General features: G+C 40.7%; 2 protein-coding genes across 2 annotated transcripts in view; both read right to left on the reverse strand.

Annotated features, from left to right (window-relative positions):
- Positions 1-4,049: 4,049 nt before the first annotated feature.
- LRAT (lecithin retinol acyltransferase) lies at positions 4,050-8,690 on the reverse strand. The gene is made up of 2 exons (XM_005517572.3): positions 8,115-8,690; positions 4,050-7,661 (listed from the first exon to the last, which is right to left on the reverse strand). The coding sequence occupies exons 1-2, from the start codon at positions 8,655-8,657 to the stop codon at positions 7,509-7,511; spliced, it is 696 nt and encodes a 231-aa protein (XP_005517629.1). The 5' UTR covers positions 8,658-8,690; the 3' UTR covers positions 4,050-7,508.
- Positions 8,691-12,790: 4,100 nt separating this feature from the next.
- LOC102100225 (uncharacterized) overlaps positions 12,791-22,781 on the reverse strand; it is a 55,556-nt gene continuing 45,565 nt past the window's right edge. The window contains exons 17-20 of the mRNA XM_088056937.1: positions 22,197-22,280; positions 20,558-20,681; positions 15,517-15,607; positions 12,791-14,613 (exon numbers count right to left, since the gene is read on the reverse strand). Coding sequence (XP_087913063.1) covers positions 14,539-14,613; positions 15,517-15,607; positions 20,558-20,681; positions 22,197-22,280 — 374 coding nt within the window. The 3' untranslated portion in view covers positions 12,791-14,538. The remainder of the gene's footprint in view (positions 14,614-15,516; positions 15,608-20,557; positions 20,682-22,196; positions 22,281-22,781) is intronic.

Below are 22,781 nucleotides of genomic sequence, written 5' to 3' on the forward strand. Positions count from 1 at the left end.
ATTTAATTTTTCTCTCTATGAAGATGGTAACAAAGCTCCTGTTTGTTTTAGCTGGAAGAAACACAACCCAGTGATGCTGCTGTAACAAATAAGCCTGGAGTACTACATAATTATAGATGTAATGGTATAACTTTTAACTGTGCAGTCTTAATTATGCAGCTTTTTTTTTAAAGGAATTTCTCTTAATATTTTTTTAATTAGGATCAAATGTTTTTTATATAGATAGATACTTTGCTCACACCCCATGTTCCCCTCCTGCTCAGTTATACACTGACACAATTAATGTCACAAATCCACTGTCTTTCCAATAAGAACAGACTGTTGTTGCAAGCACAGATTTGTATTTAATTGCAGCATGTAGTACTGTTAGAGAGCTTTTAATGCAAAGATTCCCCAAAATGAAAAATGCAAACTAGAAAATTACTGAGGGAAAGTAACTTCTATAACTGGTTTGGGTGGATGTTTTCAGCTTGCTAGTAAAAATCTCTTTCCAAGTAATAAAAACCTCATTATAATTTTGAAACACATTTCATGACTATGCATCAGCTCTACTGCCTGTGCAGTTCCCAATGGTTTAACAATATTAGTTACTGGAACTGCTCAAAGACATCAGAAATAGAAACCCTCTGTTCCTTGCTGGAATTTCAGCTCATCAGCCAAGCAGAATTACTGCTTTCTCCAGGCAAGTTTTTGAAAAGACATTATTCCCAGCCTACACCCTGTCTGTCAATACATGATGAAATTGTCATTCTAAAATAGTTACTTGTACAGTGGAGTGGTTCTTTCTTGCAATACAGTGCGACCAAACCTACTTACTGCCAGAAATTTGGAGTAGTAACTAAAAGAATACAAACAACTGTCTTTACCACGCAATCATCTGTGATAAATGGCTGATGTACTGAATGAAGAAATGTTATTTTTACCTATTTGTCAAGGCCATGTCCTAGTTCATTACATATTTGGATTTCCAGAGCAGCTGAGGTTTGTCTACATCCCAAGGCTGATGAAAAGATGAGTAATGGGATGTGGTTACATGACTGTGGATATCACAGGCTACATCTTCATCTATACTTCAGGGTATTGCAACCTTACACGCTTGACAGTCTGAGATGATTTGCAGCCAGCCCTAAGTGAGACCTTCAGGGTCCTCTTCCAAAATTTGAAATACTTTGGAAGGGAGTCCTGAGATACCATCAGAACTGCAACCTGTATAACTCACCATGAATAAAAGGAGGCTTGGGATGGAATTGAAACAGTCTGGAGTGTATCTGCATGATTCAGATCTCTTGCTTCAGGTGAGCAGGTATGACTGCAGTACAGGACAGGGTCACACAATGTTATCTGTTCAGGCTCCAAAAGAGAAAGAGCTGGGATAGATGGTGCTGAACTGAACAGCTGTCACCCCCTAGGGCTAAAGGCACTGCCCCATTTTTCACAGCCATGCTGTTTCTGGTTCTGGAGGTGACCAAGTCATCCTTGGCTCCAGGCTACATACACAATGCATTATCACGTCATTTGGACACTAAATGAAGTGGTTGAAATCAGGTGCCTCCCTTCTCCTGAATATTCACCTGGAGCTACCTACAATCCAGTCTGCAAATATAAATGGCAAAAGTTACTCTGTTTAATATCTAACTCTACTATTTCCAGCAGGAGTGCAGGAAACTTCACATCCACATTCCTTCTTTTGATTAGAACTAATTACTAACTTTTTCCTACTGTGCAGGAGTAACAGTCCCACCGCTCCCTCTATTTATGTTTATGTTTAATGGAAACGTGCAGGTACTTTCTGCAAAACTGCAAAGAACATGGGTGAAAATCTGAGTTAGGTCTCAGCCTGTGCACAAACAGAAGATAAGGTGGCTTGGCAAGTTTAGCAAAGCATAACCTTTCATTTAAATGTATTCTTAATTACATACTCTAGTATGCCTTCTTAGCCTCACAGAACTCTGATTTCACAGGAAGAGAAAATGCCTTCTGGGGAAGGTCCGTGCACTTTATTTGTTGGCCATGTCCAATGCAAAAAACCTACAACCTTATGCAAATATTAACCAAGTCCCAGAGGTAGCCAGAAATCAGAGAGATTATTATTGTCCTGGTTATAGAAATGGGAAAGAGTTAAAAAGAAGACACTGTAGCCAATACTTTGGGAGGTACAGCAGGTTATCTGCTTTAACTAAAAGAAGTTGTTATAATGAAATCAATGCAGTAAAGAAGCAGACCTCTGATCAAACCAAATACTCTCTCCCTTATTTCTACCTGAAAATTTTATGAATGACTTCCAGAAATGTCCCAATCTTAGCAGTTTCTGACTGCATCTACAGATCTGTTTCCCATTCTGAATATCACTGAGGCCAATAGACCATGAGAAGTGACACCTGCCTTTGGAGATCCCAAACAGAGCCTGTTCCAACAGTGGACAGAGAGCCATTTTGCCCTTCTAACTCAAAGTCACAGGTATTGTCTGACTTGATTAAAAAAAACCAAAGAAATCAATCACTGTCCTAAACATGAGACTAAAAATAGAAAAGGTAGCCACCCCATAGCCTTATCCAAAGTCTTGTGAACCCCTGCAGGATGGACTGAGAAGGTCCTAGGTACAGGTCTCCCAAATGCCCAGAAATTATGTAACCATCACATTTTTTTTCTACTCTTTGTGAATTGGCATTGTTGTTTCCATTCAAAGTTCTGCTCACTCAGGAAAGGGCTTTGGGTAACAAATGGGGATGTCTATCTTAAAATTCTGGCCAGGGTTATCAGCTAAACAAGGTTGCAAAATAGGCTTGCATATTTGTACATGGCCATCCATGTTTGCATTATTCCAGCTGCAGCACCTGGCAACTGGCACTCTCTTGGAGGATGCCATGGGTCAAGGCAGGCCGGGGGGTGCTGCTCATTAGAGGTGAAACAGTGGGGTAGTTCAGCTACACACAGTGAACCACCACGTAGTTAGGAAATGGACCCCCACCCAGCTCATTCACTAGGTTAGCTTACAGCCTGTGGCATTGATGGCATACTTCAATTTAAGGGAAGGCAAGTTAATCCTTTTAATCTCTGTGCTAACATGTAACCTCACTGCAAGCCTCCTAAACTCCAGTTGGGCACAGGAAGGCAGACACTGTGCCCTGCATATCCAACTAAGTAGCATCTGAGTCTCCAGGCACACACTTCTGCATTCACTGACTAGTCCTTCATCACACTTAATATGCCTTGCCCTTGCAAGCAAAATAAGCCTGCATTATCTGCCTGTCACATTCTCATTGCTTTGTTCAGACCAAGCACCAAGTTGTAGGTGTTGTGATGTAGTTGTAGGGGACTGTGCAGCTGGTTTTCCCCAGATCACACCATCACGGAGCAGCCAAGGATAGTTTTGTGGTTTACAGATACACAGCAAAGAAGAGGTAACTTCTGAAACAAAGCTACATGGTTAAACAAAGTTCTCTTTCAAACAGGTGAAACATAAAAAAGTACCAAAAGTCTTACAGAAAGTTTTCTACCCTGTGAGACACAGAAACAGTAACTCCAAACCCCCAGTTTTGTCACAGATGGAACTGTGGTAACTGCAATCAATGGAATTCTGACTTAAGCTCCTAAAGGTCTCCCCACTTGTCCCCCTTCTCCCACAGTCTCTGAGAACTCAGGACCATATCCTAAATGCTCTCTTGACTTCAGAACTGAAGCTACATCACAGAACACAACAGAATATTTTTTTTTTTAAGAAATTATGCCAAGAAAAGCCTTTGAATACTTTTAGTGTTCCATTCCTACAGCAGAGGGGATCGTTTATTCTACCAGCACAATGCTCTGAAAGATATTTGTAAGGCTGACAAGAGACTGGAATGCACTACAGCAAAGAGCTTCAAAACTACTAAGCTCTTCTATCTTCACTTCCCATCGGAAAGCTCATTCATGACAGTTAAATGCTCAGATGAATCAAGTACAAATCTATTACAAAGCATAATGAGGAAATGCCCGAGTCACCTGAGAACTTTCATTTCAATGGATAAAGGAGATGCTAACTAATGACTGTCTAACACGGTTCTGTATCATCCAGTGGTGTGTGATGCTTTATTTAATGTGAGAACATGCAACAAATAATACAGCACCATATAATTTCTAGAGATCACAATTCTAATGTCTCTTGTTGCTGCAGTTTGCATTCTAAAACCTGTCTGGACCATGTCAAGTCACACACAAGTTTAATTCCCTCTTCCCTACCCCCTCAGACTTTAACAAGTATTACTATGATTTTGTTTTCATTAAAAGCCTCAACAGTATTTATACATAGCATTCTCCTTCAGCACAGGAGAATGCAGAGTGAAATCAAGCAGCAGATGACTGTTCACTGCAGAATGAGTAATCATTTATGTTCCAAGCTAAAACAAATACAAACAGAAAACCAGAAAGCACACTGTTCTAACATCTTCATTTAGTAACTTACCTTTTTTGTTAATTTCTTTTAAACACGGGTTTTCTAAAAGCATTTTGGACCTTACTCATTTTATTTTTGTTTTCCTTGGAAAGCCCGAAGTGAAACATCTATCCTTTAAAGTTGATGTCCTCACTACTTGCCTTTTCCAGTGGCATGAGGTGATGGTTATACTCCTTCTCCTTCATTACGTATTCTGGTTTAACCACACAGCTTTTCAAAACAGACCCCACTAAAACGAGCTATGCCTCTGGATTTACACTCCCCATCACTTAACAGTTACTGATGAACAATTTCACTTCTAAGCACACACATTTCCCCAACAGCTGAACTGCTCCACAGTTTTCTGTGTTTTTCTTATTATAACTAACTCCTTCATTTCAATGGCATCACAGTTGAGCTCAAGTCTGAAATGCAATGCTCCAGCTAGTGCTTATTTTTACTCAAGTAATTACAGAAAAAAAAGTTGACACTGACATTTACCAAAATATTTCAGAGCACAAATACCACCCGCTAAGCCGAACATGAAAATTCATGCCTGCTAGTCTTGTTTCTCTCCTCAGAGTATGACTGATTTGACTCATGCCTGACTTTAACAAAATTTCCAGATCTTTGCTAGAACTATAGTTGGTAGGAAAAATGCCTGAACATGCAGCTGAATTTCTGCTCCTATGCCCAGATTATCACTTGTCTTTGATGAAAGGATACAGCAAAACATTCTAGACCATTTTGTAAGTTTAAAACTTTATAAGCTGAAGGAAAATTCTCTACTAATACATCTGAAAGCCTGCAAAGAACGGCTTCCATTTCATTCGTAGACACCTTATGAAAATCCCAGTTTAGTCAATCTGGATGCTTTTTGCTCAACAGTGTTAGGCAGTACAGAAGCTCTGGTCCTTTGATACTGAAGCTAGAGAAGGAACATTTCTCTGCCTTCCAAGAGTCCCACGTGTGATTCAGTTGTTGGTCATGACCCCATTGTTTATTGTATATGTGGATTGTAAGAATTACTGGAATTCTTATAAATCCCAATTAAATAAAGGGTAAAAGAAAAGCCCACCTGTAATCAGACACCATGTAACTGCATGTTAATGGCCTGTTCAGAGCCCTACTGGGATATTTTAGAGTAATGCTACAGCATTATACTCAATTTCAAGAGGTCAGTAGACATTTTTAAATGAATAAAATCTATTTATATAATTAGAGTTATGACTACAGCTCATGCCTTATTCACAGCAAGTAAAAAAACCACAGTGGAGTTTATGTAAATATTACTAATGCATACACTATGAAAAAGTAACTCATGTAAATTAAAAAACACCTTAATTTCAAAAGTTTACCAGAAACAGTTACACTGAGCATTGCAATCTTTCAAAGCAGAATAGAAGTTGTTTACAAGGATCCAGCAGTAATTGATATCCAGCTGCTTGGAGCTGTGCTGCCGACTGAACATGTAGTGAAAGCTGGGCTGAAATCCCCTCTAATTTGATGGCAGCAGGAGTCATGCTGCTCTTTCCTATGAGCTGGAATTTCATCCCAGTCTTTACATTCTTTGTCAGTTTTGATGGAGCAGCCAGAAGACGATGATTAGAGAGTAGCCAAGTAGACTCTCAGTTCTAAAAATCCAACCTTCAAGCATCTCTAAGGTCTAGGGAAAGGAGTAGGGGGTTTATAGCACAGTTTAAAGGAGTCCCTCTAAATATGGGCAAGTGGCCATATCAGCAGTAGAGCTGGTGGCAGGACACTGCACAGCATTAACAGAATAAATCTGAGGCTGAGTCCTTGGTGAAGACACCATCATACTGGCCTTTAACTTGAAAGGAAAGCAGGCACAGCATGTGAACAAGTAAGCACATGTATGCACACACAGCTTTCCAGGAGCTGAAAAATATCTCTTCATACATAAAAGACCTTGCTAAGAAGAAAAAATAGCAGAAGTTTTCAGCATTTAAAGAATTGCCTACATAAACTTGATTTCAAATCCAACTTTACACATTTTTGATAAACTGAAAGGCCTCAGCATTTGAAGATAAAACATTTCTAGCACCAGCTACTGGCTTGAAAGTGAATGCTTACAAGAGATGAGTACAGTAAGATGTGTTCTCTTTCACTGAGAAAATGTTTTAAGGCAATATCCAAAGTCACAATATAGCCACCACAGAAACTGCTCCAATGGTCCCTGATACTTTACAACACCTACACAAGTTCCACTGCTGAGGAATGGTAGGAACTAAATTGGTGCCTGCCCTCCTCCTCCCTGCAATGTGCCCTGGAATGCTGGAAATGTCCCACCATCTGTACATCACTAGTTGACATAAAGCAAGCAAATTTCTTCTACAGCTCCTAAATCCCTCTGTAACCATTTATATTAGCCATATTAGCCACTATCACTAGCAAGGAAATAGGTGAGGAATTGCTATCTTTCTTATCACTAACCCAACTAAAAAGTTGTTCAATAAGGTAAAAAAGTGTTTGCACAATTAATACAAAGACAGATTTCTGAACATTTCCCAAAAGGGAAATGACTTTAACTGGTCTGGCCAGATGTGCTCCTGCAGCACCCAGCTCAGGGTTGTTTTTTCTTCTTTGCTCTCAAAAAAGAGTCAATTTACTTGCATTTCCAACAAGGAGTACTTTAGGAATGAAGACAGTAATTTCTGAATATACACTGTATCTATAAACAGAAGAGGTAAGCAGTTTGTTCTCCATTTCTGTCCATTTGTGGAACTCCATCATCCATTTTTATTAATAGTTATGGCACCCAGATATTAACTGAAGAACATGAAGGATGTCAGTAGAATAATTTTTGGCTAAAGACAAGGAGCAGAACTGCATCGCAACCCTACTTTTTCCATGATTTAAAAGTGTGTTAAAATATACCAAGATTTTCAGGAAATCTGTTATTTGGCTTACACAGTAAGCTATGCCTTGTGCACTGTGTTCTAGACAAAGTTGTATTTTAAAATGGTGCACAAAGTTAAGAAACTTTACATGATGCCAGTGAGTAATGTGTGCTTTCATAAATACAGTAGTATACATCCTATATACAGACACTGAATGGAAGCCTCCAGAAAGGCTGTTAGCCAGCCATCCACAGGAAGAATGGAATGAAGATGGTGGGGAGCGTGGTGGAGGGTGCCACACCTAGGCAGACAATTGACGCTAGTCCCACAAGCACCGACGCGAGCACACTCCTCTGGTCCCGAATAATCATCTTCACAGTCTCACAGAACTGGAAAAAAAAAACAAACAAACAAAAACAAAACAAGTGCAAAAGATGAGATTTAAAGAGGAAAGCTTGGCTGGAGAGCTGGCGATGCCACTCTCGGGACAGCTCTCACACGGGCTCGCCGGAGGGAGGGGAAGAGGGAAGAGCTGGGCTGGCACCGCATCACCCCCGGTACTGCCCGTGGCTCCGGCTAGAACCTGTAGCTTCAGAGCATTTTAGAAGCGTTTTAATTGTTCTACTAATTCAGCTTCGCTTTCCTCGCCGCTTGAAGCCAGCCGAGGCCAGGCTCGCCGCCGTCCCGAGCAGCTCCGCGCTGGCGGCACTGCCCGCTGCGGGAAGAGCGGCGGCAGCGGCGGGCGGTACCGGCAGCCCCGCCCGGGGCCCGCGGCGGCCGGCCCAGCTCCGGGGAGCGGGGTCGCCGGGGGAAGGGCGGCGCCGCCGCTGGCCGGGCCGTACCTTGTCGGTCTGGAAGCTGACGGAGGCTCCGTATCGGCAGTAGGTGACGAAGTGCTCGCAGTTGTTCCAGAGCAGGCTGTAGGCCGTGGCGCCCACCAGCTTCTCCGCCCGGCGGGCCGCCTCCTCGCTGCCCAGCACCTGGTCCTCGAAGAGCCGGTCCATGTGGTTGACCAGGATGCTGCCGCCGTAGGCGAAGTCCTCCACCGTGTCCACCCGGACGCTGGCCGTCCTGGCGATGACGCCCAGGATGAGCCGCTTGTTGGTCACCACCTGCTGGATCTGCCGACGGTCGCTGGTGATGGAGGGCAGGATGTCGGGCATCAAGTGGGCGACGCGGTTCTCGCCCAGGTAAATGCCGAAGTGGATGAAGAGGGTGCGGGGCACCTCCAGCAGGTCTCCTCTCTTGAAGCAGCTGGTGTCGTAGTAGCCGGGTGCAGGCGGTGGCGTTTCCCCGCCGGAGCCTGCGGGCAATGACCGGATGTGGACGAGGAGCATCAGCTTCTCCAGCAGCAGCGAGGCCGCCTGTGGCACCGGGTTCTTCATGGTCAGCTGGGGGAAACCCTTGGCGCTTCCGAGCAGCGCTCCTGGCCCCCGGCACCGCTTTTCTAAGCTACCGGCGGGGCGGGGCGGGCACCCGGGCCGGCCCACCGGGTGAGGGGCGTGCGGGGAGCGCCCGCCCCGAGGACCGGCGGGCTTTACTGGGGGGCGCGGCGGGCACCCTCAGCCGGCCCGGCGTCCCTCGGTCCGGCCGCGGCGGCGGCTCGGCCCTCGGGATTGCGCGGTGCCCGCTCCCTGGAGCCACTCGCAGCTCCGCCCCGTCTACCGCCCGTGCTGCCCAGGTAGAAGTGCACGGAGAAGTGCGGGGTAAAGCCCTTCACCGGCCGCGGGGAGAGCAGCGAGGGGATCCCGGGGCCGCTTCGTGCACCTTTCACCGCCGGTGGAACCTGAAGGGCTCCGGGGGCCCAACCCGGCAGTCTCGGGGGACAAGCGGCGACCGGATCGGATCGGGGCGGGCCGGGCTGGCTGCCAAGGGTGCTCGCACGGCGGCGGGACTGGGGAGGGAGCGTCTGTCTTCCCTCAAAGAAAACAGGTCTCCGAGGGAGAGCGGGAAGTCACATTTATAAATTAATTCGTCCCAAAGGTCCGCCAGCTAAGAAAGAGTGGGAAACGGCGGAGCGGCATTCCCGTGCGTTCAGTTTCATGCTAATCCATTATGCAAATGGCTAAATCCTGGCAACGGAGCCCACAAAAGAGCAGCCCTGTCAGGTCAACAATGCCGCCGCGACGGAGGCTCGGAAGTTTCAGTAACCAAGCAGGTTCCCGCCCCCTCGGGGATGGCGGGATGATGGATGGGACAGACATTCATCTTACCTGGAAGATGGCAGGGCGCGGAGAGTGGCAGGGGAGGTGGCCGTGGCTGCAGCCTTTCACCGAGTCCCCGCCGCCGCCACCGCGCCCCAGCCCGCTGCCATGGATCTTTGTTCGTGCCGCAGCCGCTCCGGCCCGGCGCTGGCGCTCCGGCTGCAGGGGGGAGCCTTCCCCTCCGAGAAACACGGAACGGGCAGAGGGAGGGGGAAGGTGGAAGGGATATGCGCCTAAGAATGCTGGAGAAGTTTGGTGGAGCATCTTCCTTTAAACTCGGGCAAACGCTGCAACCCTAGGATGCCAAATACGAAACGGGGAAGCGGGAGGAGTAGCGCTGGTGTGTAACAGCTTGGCAGCTCTCCACAGGCAAACCGCGTTGAAACAGTAGGTTATTTTTCTCTCCTCAGTCACTTTAAACTCTGTGGAACACGAATGAGATCTCTAGACCACCCCAGAGTTGTAGAATCCAATTGGTCACACCAGCAAAAAAAGCGAAAATGTTCGCTATCCCTTTTCTTTCCATTAGCAAACAACTCTGGTATGATTCGGAAGGCAAATGGGATGGAAAGGACACAGCAGGTGAGAGCCTTCTGCCATCACAGATTCTGAACCCAGGTTCAGGATCTTGTAAACATGAAAGCTTATTGATGAACCAAAAGCAAGTTTTTCCACTTCCTCAGTAAAGAAAATATTGCAGGGTAAGGGGTTACCTCACTACTTGTTAACAAAAAACAGTAGCTGGTTCCCTTCTGTTTCCTCCTGCTTGGAGCAGAGAGCAGCTTCCTGGGAAGCAAAGACTATCCTCACCTTGCTTCGTCTGCAAAGAGGCCCCACATAACCTCTTGTTCACTTGCTGTTTACAGGCCAGAGCCCCAGCACTACCAACAGAGTGATCAGGCCTTTGGGATTTTCTCTGGAGTCTTAGCCAAATTTTTTATGCAACAGAGGCTTACCCCTCTCAAGCCCCCTACTTCAAATCACATCACTTACAAAAGAGAAAATACCTTTTAGATGTAGCTTATGATGCTGGTACAGGAACCCTGTGGATTAGCCATCAGCCACACATGATTATATAATTGAGTGTATTTTCAAATCCAGATTTTAAAAAACATATTTGGAAAGTCTGAAGCTTTTTCTCTTCGTAAATAAAAATGGGGGAGAGACAAGGAGGAACTTCTCATTTTTTGCTAATGCATTTTTTTAATGGATGAGGGGAAAAAAAATTAAAACACCTCATCCTCATAAAGGGTCTCACCCATTTGATGATGGTCAAAGCAGCTGGTCCAGAGCTGCAGCCACAGAAGCTTGTCAAAGACTCCACAGAAAGTCCTGGCACAGAAAGGTTCCCATCTCCCTCCTGTGTGGATAAGCACCATTCCTGCCTGCTGCCATCTCAAGATTCCCCCTCTCCCCTTTCCTAAAGCTGTCTAGGGAGTGTCTGAATGGTCTTTGCTGAAAAAGGTGGTAGAGATGCTTCAGTCCTACAGTTCAGGTTTCTCTTCCTTGTCCAAAGGAAGGTAGAGGAATTAAGCTGAACTCCCTGGCAGATACAGACAATTCCTAACAGGATCTTTCACATGGAGGCATCCTTTGTTTGCTTTCTTCATGCCAGTTAGCTTTAATCCCAAAATCAGCAGGGTCCATTTCAAGTAAATCCGGAAAGGAAACCAGGATGAAACTGAAGAGCAATTGTGATGAGGAACCTCGAAGTCTTACTGCATGGGAGGATTTCAAAGTAGTAAGGTGAAAGGTGTGACATTTCCGCATTGTAATTTCTTCATACCTAAGGCACTGAAGAGCTTCCTCCCTCCCCCTCCAACCACTCACTCACTCACTCACTCTCAAGCCCAGAAACCCCAGTGAACAAGCCCAAAAGGCATTACAGAGCAGGCGCGTCTGTGGAATCCACCCAGGTAGCGCTTCGCCACTACCTTGCAACAGTTGTGAGCATTACTGTGTGCAAAGCACTTAATACAACACATCAGAGTAATTTCTGAATGAAACCAAATTCTTGAGAAGCAACCTGCAACCCAACATTTTTCTGCTTTCAAACCCAAGGGGCTGCACTTCTATTACTGTCGAACTTACACAGTACAATGTAAAGTATACTTAACATATATTTTTCATCTGAGAAGGGGGAGAAAGCACGTACTTTAGTGGAAAAAACATCTCTACTGGAGATTGCAAAACTAAAAATATACATTGTGCACCAAACACTGGCACATCCTCTTGGCTGAATTTTGTATAATAGCTTTTGTACTTTTAGTACACAAATTTAAGTAGGAAAATCACTTTGGAATTTGTTTGGACTGTTATGTGTTGTGGAATAATTTAATGATAAACCTCATGCTTTATTTTTGAGAGTTAGGCTGAGATGCAGTAAGAAAGCTGTGAGAGGTAAGAATGCAGCCTTTGTTTAGTAGAGCAGATGAGCTAAAGTACAAAAACTTAAGAGGTGTAAGCCAGTTTCCATTACACTGCAACTCCTGTATTAGAGGGAACCTTATTTTATGCACTAGACATTACTATTTCCATCCTGCTCTCACAGCTAACACAGCAGGGAAAAGGCAGGAAAGGCGGAGAATTGGAAGGGTATGTTCTTGCCTGTATGAGGAACAGACCTGGTTTAACAAGCAGGCAAGATGAATTTTTTAACTGACTGAATTTAAACCAATACTGACTGCATACATGCTCACCTTTGTGTATAATTTATATTTTACCAAACCTCTCTCAATTACTCAAGCTTTACTTTCAGATCATGTGGGACTGCTGAAGCAGAGTTTCCTGAATTCAAAACATGTTAAGGATTCATAAGGTCATTAAGGAGAACGACATCTTTGGATAGGGATTTTTGGAGGGTATACTTTGCAAGAAAAATATCTGAAAAGCAAAGCCATTTGGTTTAAGCTGGTGAAAGAAATAATGGCCAGAAAACATGTTTGTGAAGGATGGTTTCATAGCATCCAAAAGGGCTACTCCAGAGATAAAAAATAATGCTTTTGTATTCCCATATCAAATCAATTTGAACACTGTACTATTCCTTTCAGCAATTACAGCTTCCATTATGAGCTGTAAGTGACCACCTCTCCAACAAACAGTATCATTTACTTTTTTTGTTTTTGTATTTAACAAAGACTAGGGACAGAACAGACAAAATCTGAACAAAGAAGGGAACCAGCAAGACAATGCATGAAATTGCAGGCAAGTGAAACTGCCCCAAACAAAGAACCTCTGAACTAAGTATCACTCTCTTCCAGTAGAAGAAACCACATAAACAACTAAAACAAATTTATATTTTTATAAATGTTCACTTTTATTCAGAGACTTACTGCATACACATTTCCAGAGTGACTTAAGCAGCATATTGAGTGAACTGCAAATATTTACTGTAGCCTTTTTATCCTTGAAGGTTTGCTACTGAGGTCTGTAATTTTTTTTCTTTTTTACTTCCTCTCAACAGGCGCCCAAATTATGAAGGAAGTTTTCTAACAAACAGTGACTGTAAACATAATAAAACCTGCATGCCATTTTCCCTTTCAAGTTATTACCTTGGCCGTTTTTCTGCAATGAAGTAATGACTCGTTTTTTACAACCTGACAGTCATGTTGTACACATGGACAGTACCTATGATTTACTCAGGCAATAAATGTTTAGATGGATAAAGCATTCATTTATGATACCTTCAATCTGAATAAGCAAAAACCACAGAAAATGTGGGAACAATTCATTGCATAGTCCTTACTAGCAAGCAAGTGGCTAGGAAATTAGTAACGGTGATATACAGCACTGGAAATTCAGGAACTAACAGATAGGTTTGGTGACAAAAAACCCACTTATTTCCATAATTTTTTCCTGGTATGAGTAATGCCTCATTTTGTCAGCGCTAAACAATTAATACAATCTCCCCAAAATAAAATAAAAAATATGAATATAAAATGCCTGAATGTGTGGAGTAGTATTTTTATAGCTTCTGCAGAGAAAATACAGTTACCAGAATCTCCACCTTGCTACTGTCCCAGAAGTATGATACAGATTTTTAAGTCTCTTCTTAATGAGATGAAGAAGTTCAGAAGTACCCCAATTTGAACATGCTAATCATATTGTGCAGGAAGGGAGATGGAGAGGTGATAACTGGGAGTCAGAAGAAAGACAGAATACACTGCACTCAACATGGTTTTCCTTCATAGCAGAAGACACCTTCTTGTGGGAAGGGCAATGCAAATGACAACTTAATCCAGGCATGACTCTCCTGCACAAATCAAGGATTTAACAGCCCTGGAACCACCCAGGCCTGCTTCACCCCTGCCAGGATTGCACCACCACAAGAAGGAGTGAGAGGGCAGACTCCCCTTTCCACATCTTCAAATTTATTACCACACTAAGATCTGCAATTTACTACTATTCAGTGCTTTCAACTGAAGGATTAATTAGTAAAAGGTATTGGAAAATGTAGTAACAAAGTCTGTCATTAACCAGACAAAGTGCTGGAAGTTTGGTGGATCACCACCAAAGGTCAGCATTTACGACCAGTCACTGTATAACAGTACCAATTATTACCTTTCTTTATTGCCCAGCAGGGAAAACTGTTCCCCAGTACCAGACAGTGCTGACTTCCCAGCAGTGCAGAGCAGGTTACCCAGCCTCACTCACCGCACAGGACAGACACAGCTGACAGGACAGCAGTCCAGTCGATTTTCAAATAAAGGATGAGAGAAGGAAAACAGAGATGGACCAAACAGGAGGTAATTTCTATCTTGAAACAAAGATTATCTTGTCTCATAATTAAATGTTATGTTGCAATTTGATTAATTCTGTTTTGCAGGTAATAAATTGATTCTTCATCCACTGTATTATCTAGACCGGAAATGTTATCAGACAGAGCTATTAGTCTGGTATTACTCAAAATATTTGCTAATCTGTGCCATATAGCTAAGCCTCTGAGAAGTAACTGTCAACTTTCTACTCTTTAACCTTAAAAGAAACCAAAATCAATTCAAGAAGCCAGTTCTTGTTTATAACATGTTTTTATACCACTTAGTGTTAAAATATTAAACACCTGTTATTCTATCAGTGATTTTAAATCAGGAACATTTTTAATCTGGAAATCCAACAGCATCTGTCCAAGTGCTTTACCCTGTAAGAAAAAGAACCAAACCAACATTTTATTTTGCTAACTAAATATATTATCCTTTTAAAACAAGTTTTTTAAAGATGGTTTCATATGAGTGTTTTTCCTATAATCAGTGTGAGAATTCAGTCTAAGTTGCTTGAATTTTCAAGCATCCAAATCTGAAATGATTGAACAGTTTCTTCCATTTATTTGGTACCTAATGCTAAAATCAATTCATTTGGGGTTCAATTCTATCTATTCATACTTAGCATCACCTTACTTTGTGAGCAGACTTCTTGACTATTCTGAGATTATTTGCACATGAGCATTTCTGAGCCTATGAGCACAGCTGTGTGAGCTGTAGCATTGCTTAGGATCTCATCTTCAGGTTTAGATGTTTTAAATTTTAATACTCAGATTGTACACTTGCAAAAAAAAATTTCATGTATCATCAACACAAAAAAACCCCTCATATCCATCTGGTTTTCATGTTTATATGATTTATCAGTATTTTAACTATAGAAGGCATATGCTAAATGAGGAATTGTCCTACAGTGCATGGTTCCTTGCAACATGCACAAGTATATACTTGGAAACAATCAGAATTGCCTAGTAAATAATTTTTCAGAATGTGACAGCCTTTCTCAGAAACTAGTTTTGCTGGTGCATCAAAAAACTGGTAGTCAAATCAGTTACGCTCTTTATGATGTACTATCTTATTAGTACACATCTTTTTCATCAAGTATTCTAAATCAACTTTCTACTTTACTATACTGTTTTCAAACCTTAGAAAATTAAATAGACAATATCTATAGGAAATTAAAAGGAACTAGATTCAACCCCAAACCTCACAGTTCCAGCCCAAAAGCTGGTTATAAAGAGACCCATAAAAAATTACTTTATTAAAATTATTACTTTGATACATGCCTGTGGGTCACTTCTTAGGGATGCTATACCACCACCACCAAGGGAATTCTTCAGAACAAAATTTAATCCATGGATTCCTGGCAACTCATATCTGTAAAATAAAAACAGCACATCATTTCTCAGGGGATTTTGGAAGAAACGTGTGTAGAGAACACCAAGCAAAAACCGACACGCAAAATTTTCATGCTTATGATCACATCCCACTGCTGAGCCAAGTCTAAAAGGTAACAACAAGATTAGCCCAAGGCTTCACCTGCCTCCTTGTTCCTTCCTCTTACTCCAAATTAACAGCCCTTAATAGTTTTAAAATTGGATCATAAGGTAATCATTCTCCTCTACTCAAAACTCATTCATTTCTATTAAGGTTGTTTCTAGAGTTCTTTCTTTGTATGAGTTCAAGTCCGTATCTGTAAGCCAGAGGTTCAAGATCCAATATGAACTTCAACAACATGATGGCAAAAAGAAAGTATTTTTATTAGCTCCTAGTTCTGATACTGAAAAGTACAATCACTTAATTCCTGGAACTCACTTTTGCTAAAAAATTGGCATTTTGCTAACAAAATCCAATTGCTAATTGGAAAGACTCCCTCTTCACTACTGAGAAACATCTATGAGTCACTACATCAACTCCTAGGACGAACAGATAACTTTATAGCAAATTCAAATCACAGCTTTGCTGGAGCCATGTACTTTGTTCAGATAAAATTTTATTTTAGTGTGACAGACCTATGTTTCTGTTCCATCGGCACTGTAAGCATTTTTCCATCCTTGCTTTTGACTGGTGCAGTCCCAGTTTGGAAACTTCTGTAGCCATCTGGCAAATGGCTCTGTGGTTTCCTATTGTTTCAAATTCCATAAATAGGTTTACAGTATATTTCCATTTGCCTCTCCTTGCAGTTTTTCAGTGTTTTGTCATCTTCCTTCCATTATTGGTTTTCTTTGGTTTTGCTTTTCTCCAGTATTTCTTCATCTAAGTACCTGATAGCTTTGCTTTAATTCCATAGGAAAGGATTTAAATCAGAACATCATCAAGCTATGAGGCATTAACAGAGAAAGATATCCAATTCTCACTGTCTCCAGATGTTTGACTGCTGCAATTTAAATCCTGATTCCTCCAACACTACACTTACTATTCTTTAATCACCTACCTGATTTCATATGTTTGCGACAGATTCTTTGAATCTTTCCCCCTAATACAGGTGGAATTCCTTGCAGTGCTCTTATGCTGCTGATTTTGTCACTTTGAGGTTTTTCTCTTTCAGCTCCTTTTGAGCATTGTGAAAACAGTGGCTGTTGCTGGTGCTCACAGCCCTGTCTGCCCTTTTATCTTGGGCATATGACCCAAACCTCTTGTGGAAGGAGATGATTCTGCTGAGCAGTCTGGTAATCACTTCAGTTCTTGGTTTAGAAAGCAAGTAGTCATGGAGTGTCCATATCTGTCTCCCAGGTAAAAAGTTTTAAGTTCCTTCTACTTTTTCATTACTACTCTCTGCTTTAATATTAGTATTAGTAGTTGTTATTAAGAAAAAAAAAATTGTGTCAGCATTCTGTTGCTCTTTCTCAAAAACTAGTTGAGAGGCAACATTAACACACTTAAAGGCAAATCCACTGGGAAGGCAGGAAAGTAGACCAATCTACCAGTGCTCTATTAGATAACATGAATATGAAGAATAAAGCAATTCTACCGTTAGTTACTTAGCTAATTTACTAAATTTAATACCATAATCAACTATATAGCACAACCAGATGACTCCACAAAATTTTCTAAAAATCTAAATGAAAATTTCCAATCACTATATACCACAAAAGCCAGAGCAAAGCACTACACTATAAATTTTACTCTGAAAAGCTGGCAAAGATTTTCAGGCAGCAAAGAATTTCACAACTGGAGGATGTCTCCTCAAGATCTAGGACTGATGGAATATCGATTCCTAATACTACCTCATCTCTCAAAAGAAGTGTCATGAAAATCAATCAGGAAAAACAAATCAGGAGAGAAACTGAAGAGCATATAAATGCAAAAACAAATAGGTTGAAGAATTTCATTTCACTTTCTGCAGTAATTCTGGCAGAGGAAATATGTAATACAAGCAACAGATCTTAATTTGGAACACTATAACATGGCACATTATTTACTCTGAGAAAATACTTACAGTGGGATAATCTAGCTAAAATGAGGATTACAAAATAATATATGAAGGCCAGCATCTTCATTATTTTAAGGCTTGTCTGAAGCATCTGAGCATCCAAAATATTTCCACACAGAAAATAAACTTGCACAATAAAAGGAAGAAGAACCACTATACCCATTATAATAGTCTTTAGCAGCAACAACACATTGACCAAAATGCTGGCAGGCATTTACTTAGCATAATTAAACAATTAAAGCTTAATTAACTGAGATCTAAAGGGAAAAAATTTTCTAATTGTAGGATTTGATTGAATGTCTTAAGAGCTGCTTTTAAAAAACACAGAAAATAAATAAACCCTTCAAAGAATACTCTATCTGTAACAGAAACCAGTAATACAAGGAATATTCACTGTTCTAGCTGCATTCCTATGCTTATGCACAACAGAATGCCTGCTTAACTATTTCCTTTAACGTGCTGTCCATAATATTCAGAGAAGTCAGGTTTCCCAGAGCATTTCCCATTAAAATGCATAGAAATAATAATGATATAAAATTATTTAATACATTTAAATCAAAGAAAAGACAGGGTTGTTTTCATCACAGGAAAGCAGGAACCAAGTTCATAGGCTTAAAGAATTGTTTGCATATGAGATATTCTGTAGAGAAATACTTATTTTTCCTCTCTAACAAATGTATGTACAAAAAAGCCATTGAGAAGCATCAGCATCCACATTTCTTGTTCTTCAGCTCATGGTGAAAACATTGCACAGGAAGAAATCAAGCTGTCATTTTTTAGTATTTCTGAATATTGAACATATTATATATAAAACATTACATATACCACATTTCAGAAGATGAAAATAGCAAAATCTCAGGATAGTTTTATCATCCTTCTTAAATGACTGACTTAGTACCACTGCACAAAAAGTTCCTTATTCTGTATCTTAAGATACACAGACCTGTTAAGAATGTACTCCAGCACTCTACTGTGGTAAGCAATCACCTTGGGATTAAAAGATCATCTATTGCCATTATTTTACCTGCCAATCTGGAAGTTTATGAGTTTTCGGTGTTCACTACCAAAATAATCCCACCTGTTCTCTGTTTAGTACACCCATTTAATGTCTCAAGTGAAAAAGCATGAAAGGCAACTGGTTAACAGACTCTGTTCTGTAGTGAGGTAGAGCCATGGTTGGTATGTTTATGGTAGCAAAACTAATACATAGCTTTTAACTACTCACCATTTAGAAAAAGGAATCAGACAGTAAGACAGCTCTATTTTATGACAGTTAAAACTAAAAAATAAACAAGTCATTTAAAAAGAAACTACACAATCTGAAGCACATGAGCATAATCCTTATAATCCTAAATATTTCCACAAAAGGTTTTATTCTTTCTCCCTAGTAGCTTTCCAATTCACTCACAGAGCTCCATTATCACATCATTAAAGGAAGCCAAAACCTCAAACAGATAATCTAATTAACCAAATTAATTTGGCTACATCCAGACAGAGCAAATTTCTAGTTTTATTTATTACATAAACAGCATAAAGGAATGGCAATGAATCAATTTCTAGAAGTATCATTAGGAGACATGGCAAAGTTTATTTCTTCCCCTCTCTGCTCAGTTTCTGAGGAAATTCAATTACAATTCTTAGTATCACAATTTATTAGATACATAGATTTGTTAGCACTTACGAAACAGTGGGTGAGATCTGCACTGAGCTGCTTATGAAGACAAAACCAGCACTTACAATTCAAAGATCAGGGGTTAAAATAACTCCAAGCTCTCTCTGAGCTTTGACCTGTACCTTTCTGACTCAAGCTCTTTGAGCAAACAAAAAAACCAGTTAACAGTTTATCCAACTACCTATGGAAATACAGAAAGGATTTTGGCAAAATCTCCTTATGTGCAGCATAACTGACTTTGTATCAAAACAAGTTTTAGAAGACTGGATGGTTTGTGGCAGTATTTAGCTTTTACTTGTTTCCAAAGAGATAAAAAGGTTTAAAATCTGTTGACTGTTTTACTGGACATCCTTAGGAGAGCAAGCTTCATTACCTCATGCTACAACGAGAGAACTGTGTGTTTCATTCCCAGGAAGGGTCATGAGCATCAGCCATACCACAAAAATAAGAATGTTACATATGTTGTCTGCTGGCAGAGGATATTCTTTAGTAGATGAGTATCACATTAAAGTGTGATACTTGTTTAGGATATATTCTCTTTCAGATTTGAAGAAAAATTAGCTATGTTTTTTCTTTAAATTCTGGCTTGGTATATGAGGCACAAAAGTGGGTTAGAGTGGGGTACTAGAAGGAATAGCTTCTCTAAAGTGAGTGAACTTCATAAATATTAAAATCCTTTACAGAAATAGGGACAGTATGAGGCCCATTTCTGATGGATTATCAGGTAAGTTTGGGCTCCAGACTACACTGGCTGTGTGAATGTCTTTCAGGTAGTGTTTTACAGATTTCTAACCCTCAGTTCAGCTCAGAGGCTTGGGAAGCTTCAGTTACTAAAGCTCCTGCAGTTTCCAAATGGTTCAAAACCAGTGGAAAGATACATTTCTCAAAGGACATGGGAAGCTATTTGTAGTCGGTAAAGACATTCTGTACTGGAACAAAACAAAAGAACAGCCCCAACACTACTAAGCTAATTCTGAGAATTTAAATGCCTTCACTAAACGGATTCACGGCCTTTGTCCAGCTTCGAGAGAGGCCCAAGTTCATGTTCTTTCTCAGTGACTATGCTCAAGTTATTTAAAAAGGCAAAGGAAGATATACAAAAAAAAAAAACCCAAATGAAAGACACACAAGTTTGCAATATTTATGTTGCATATTTTAAGATAACTTCTGATACTATCATGTATCTACCAGACAACTGTGGGATGCACAGCAAGCTACTCACCTTGTTACTAGCTCTTCTTCTGGTTTCTCATGCTCTAAAAGGTGTTGAAAGTAATTCTCCAGGGCTTGAGCAGTTAAAGTTTTCTTTAGGTATGGATAGTAGAGGGGATGCCGTGCTATCACACCTGTTAGGCATTGATTGGCATTAGTTCAAATAGGAAGTGTTGAAACCAGTTTGTGTTTATCCTTTCAAAACCAATTTGAGATCCTCCGCTTAACTGAAACTGTACATATGGATCTCCTTTAACGAGCTCCTGAATAAAATATACAACAATATGACAGCTCTCCCTCTGTCAGCAGAGATGTAGGGTGCAGCATGACACCAAAGAACGCTAAGTGATCACTGGATTTTTTCCTGCTGCAAACAGGCCCTGCCACTGAAAGACACCTAAAGAACAACAACATCACAACAAACCACCCACAGGCAATTCTCTTCCCTTAAATGGTTTGCAAGACTTAGATATTTAAGTAATCACAATTAACCACAACAAGGTATGACCAGTGATCAAAGGTTTGGTCCTTGCCCCATCTCTTGCACAGGATTCTGATGTGTGACAAATCACAATTACATTTTTATTGCTGTTTATATGCTTTATAAGCTTCAGCTAATTTTATGCTGAAGCTGAGGTTCCAGAGCAGGATCACGAAAACAGGTCTGTGTCACAGGGATCTTTCTACCTGGACTTCATAGAGGTTAAATTTGTTGTTGTTAGTGTTGTTCCTTAGAAAAGCAGTAGTGTCTTTATATCTGAAGCAGTCTATTATGTATACATAATTCATGACTTGGCAATGCTACATTGCAACAGTGGTCAATCATGGAGAAAGAATAAAAAAGGAAAAAGAAAAGAAAAAAAAAAATCAACATTGCTTCATTCTTCAACCCAAAAAAAAGCAGTTTCACAAACAAGGACAAGGAAAATATATTCCTGAATACAAATGAACAAAATTAATCTGTTTTAGCATGACAGCTAATAGCAAATCAAATCCCAAACGCACCTTTAATTCATACTGAGCTTTGAACACCACACGCTCTCATCTTCCAACAAGTAAGAGAGCCAATTGTTGCATGCAGAAGTAAGGAATAGAAGGAATTATTAAACAATGCAAGAAGCAGCACAATCAATGCAAAGAGACTGCATACTGAAATACACCATTTGCATTAGCAATATAATAAGAACATTCTTGTACATATGAGAAAAACTTTAGTATTTCCTAGCACTGTCAATGTTTTAGCCATAGATGTGTTACAAAATTAATGTATGAAAATATTATATATGATCAGACAACTAAGAAATTGTATTATGTAACATACACACATGAAGGAGTAGCAACTGACATGTAAAAGAAACCTTAAAAAGGCATTACTTAACTTCTGGGAGCTCAACTTTCCAACCCTAAACAAAAACCTTTCTTTTCAGTATGACATGCTATAATTTTTTTCTTAGTACCTCAGATTACAACAGCTGCTCATCAGAAGACTACAGGTATTTCATTAGTAAAGTCCATATTCAATATGTATTGTCTTCTGTTTCAGCACAATTATAAAAAATAAAGGTCAAGATGTTTAAGACTAGCACTTGATATGTAACTCTTATGTGAAAGTGTTACATCACTTCAGAAAGCGAAAGAAAGAAAAATACCTATGTTTGCGGAATTGCCTTTGTCTCCACTTCTAGTGTAGGCAAGATCTTCTAAGCGGTAAGTATGTGGACCACTTGGCAGATCTGTACAAGATAAAAATGAATTCATTTTAATGGTGCTACAAAAGAATCACGTATTTTGAAGGAGTAACTGTCAGTTTAAATGCACGCTTTTTGCATTGTACTCTGAAATTTCCAATCCTTCTCACAGGAACACCTAGAGAATAAGAGGTGAGACTGGGGCCAAAATTAGGAAGTTGACCCCTCCTGTTCCATCTCCCAAATCCCTTTCACTTTTTTACAGCCAAGTGCTGTACCATGCATCACCCTTCAATACGATTTGCATCTTGGCCTTAGCTATGCTGTATCTCTGAAGGAGGCATAGCAGCTGCTTGTCTTTTCTTGCTTGCCGTAACTTTTGAACCCTTAACACACAGATCTCTGCTTCCAGTGCAGGTGGATATACCTGCAGTTGCTACTGTCCTGATAATTCTGTAATGCCTGTTTAGTCTGCTAATGCCAGTAGAAAACCTTTTCAAGACAACACATCTCTCACTTGCATTTGCACTATACTTCTTATGCAGC

This window comes from Pseudopodoces humilis, chromosome 6 (genome assembly GCF_049639895.1).
Source record: "Pseudopodoces humilis isolate 2021_Gansu_Grassland_sample_001 chromosome 6, ASM4963989v1, whole genome shotgun sequence".
In the NCBI taxonomy this organism is placed as follows: domain Eukaryota; kingdom Metazoa; phylum Chordata; class Aves; order Passeriformes; family Paridae; genus Pseudopodoces; species Pseudopodoces humilis.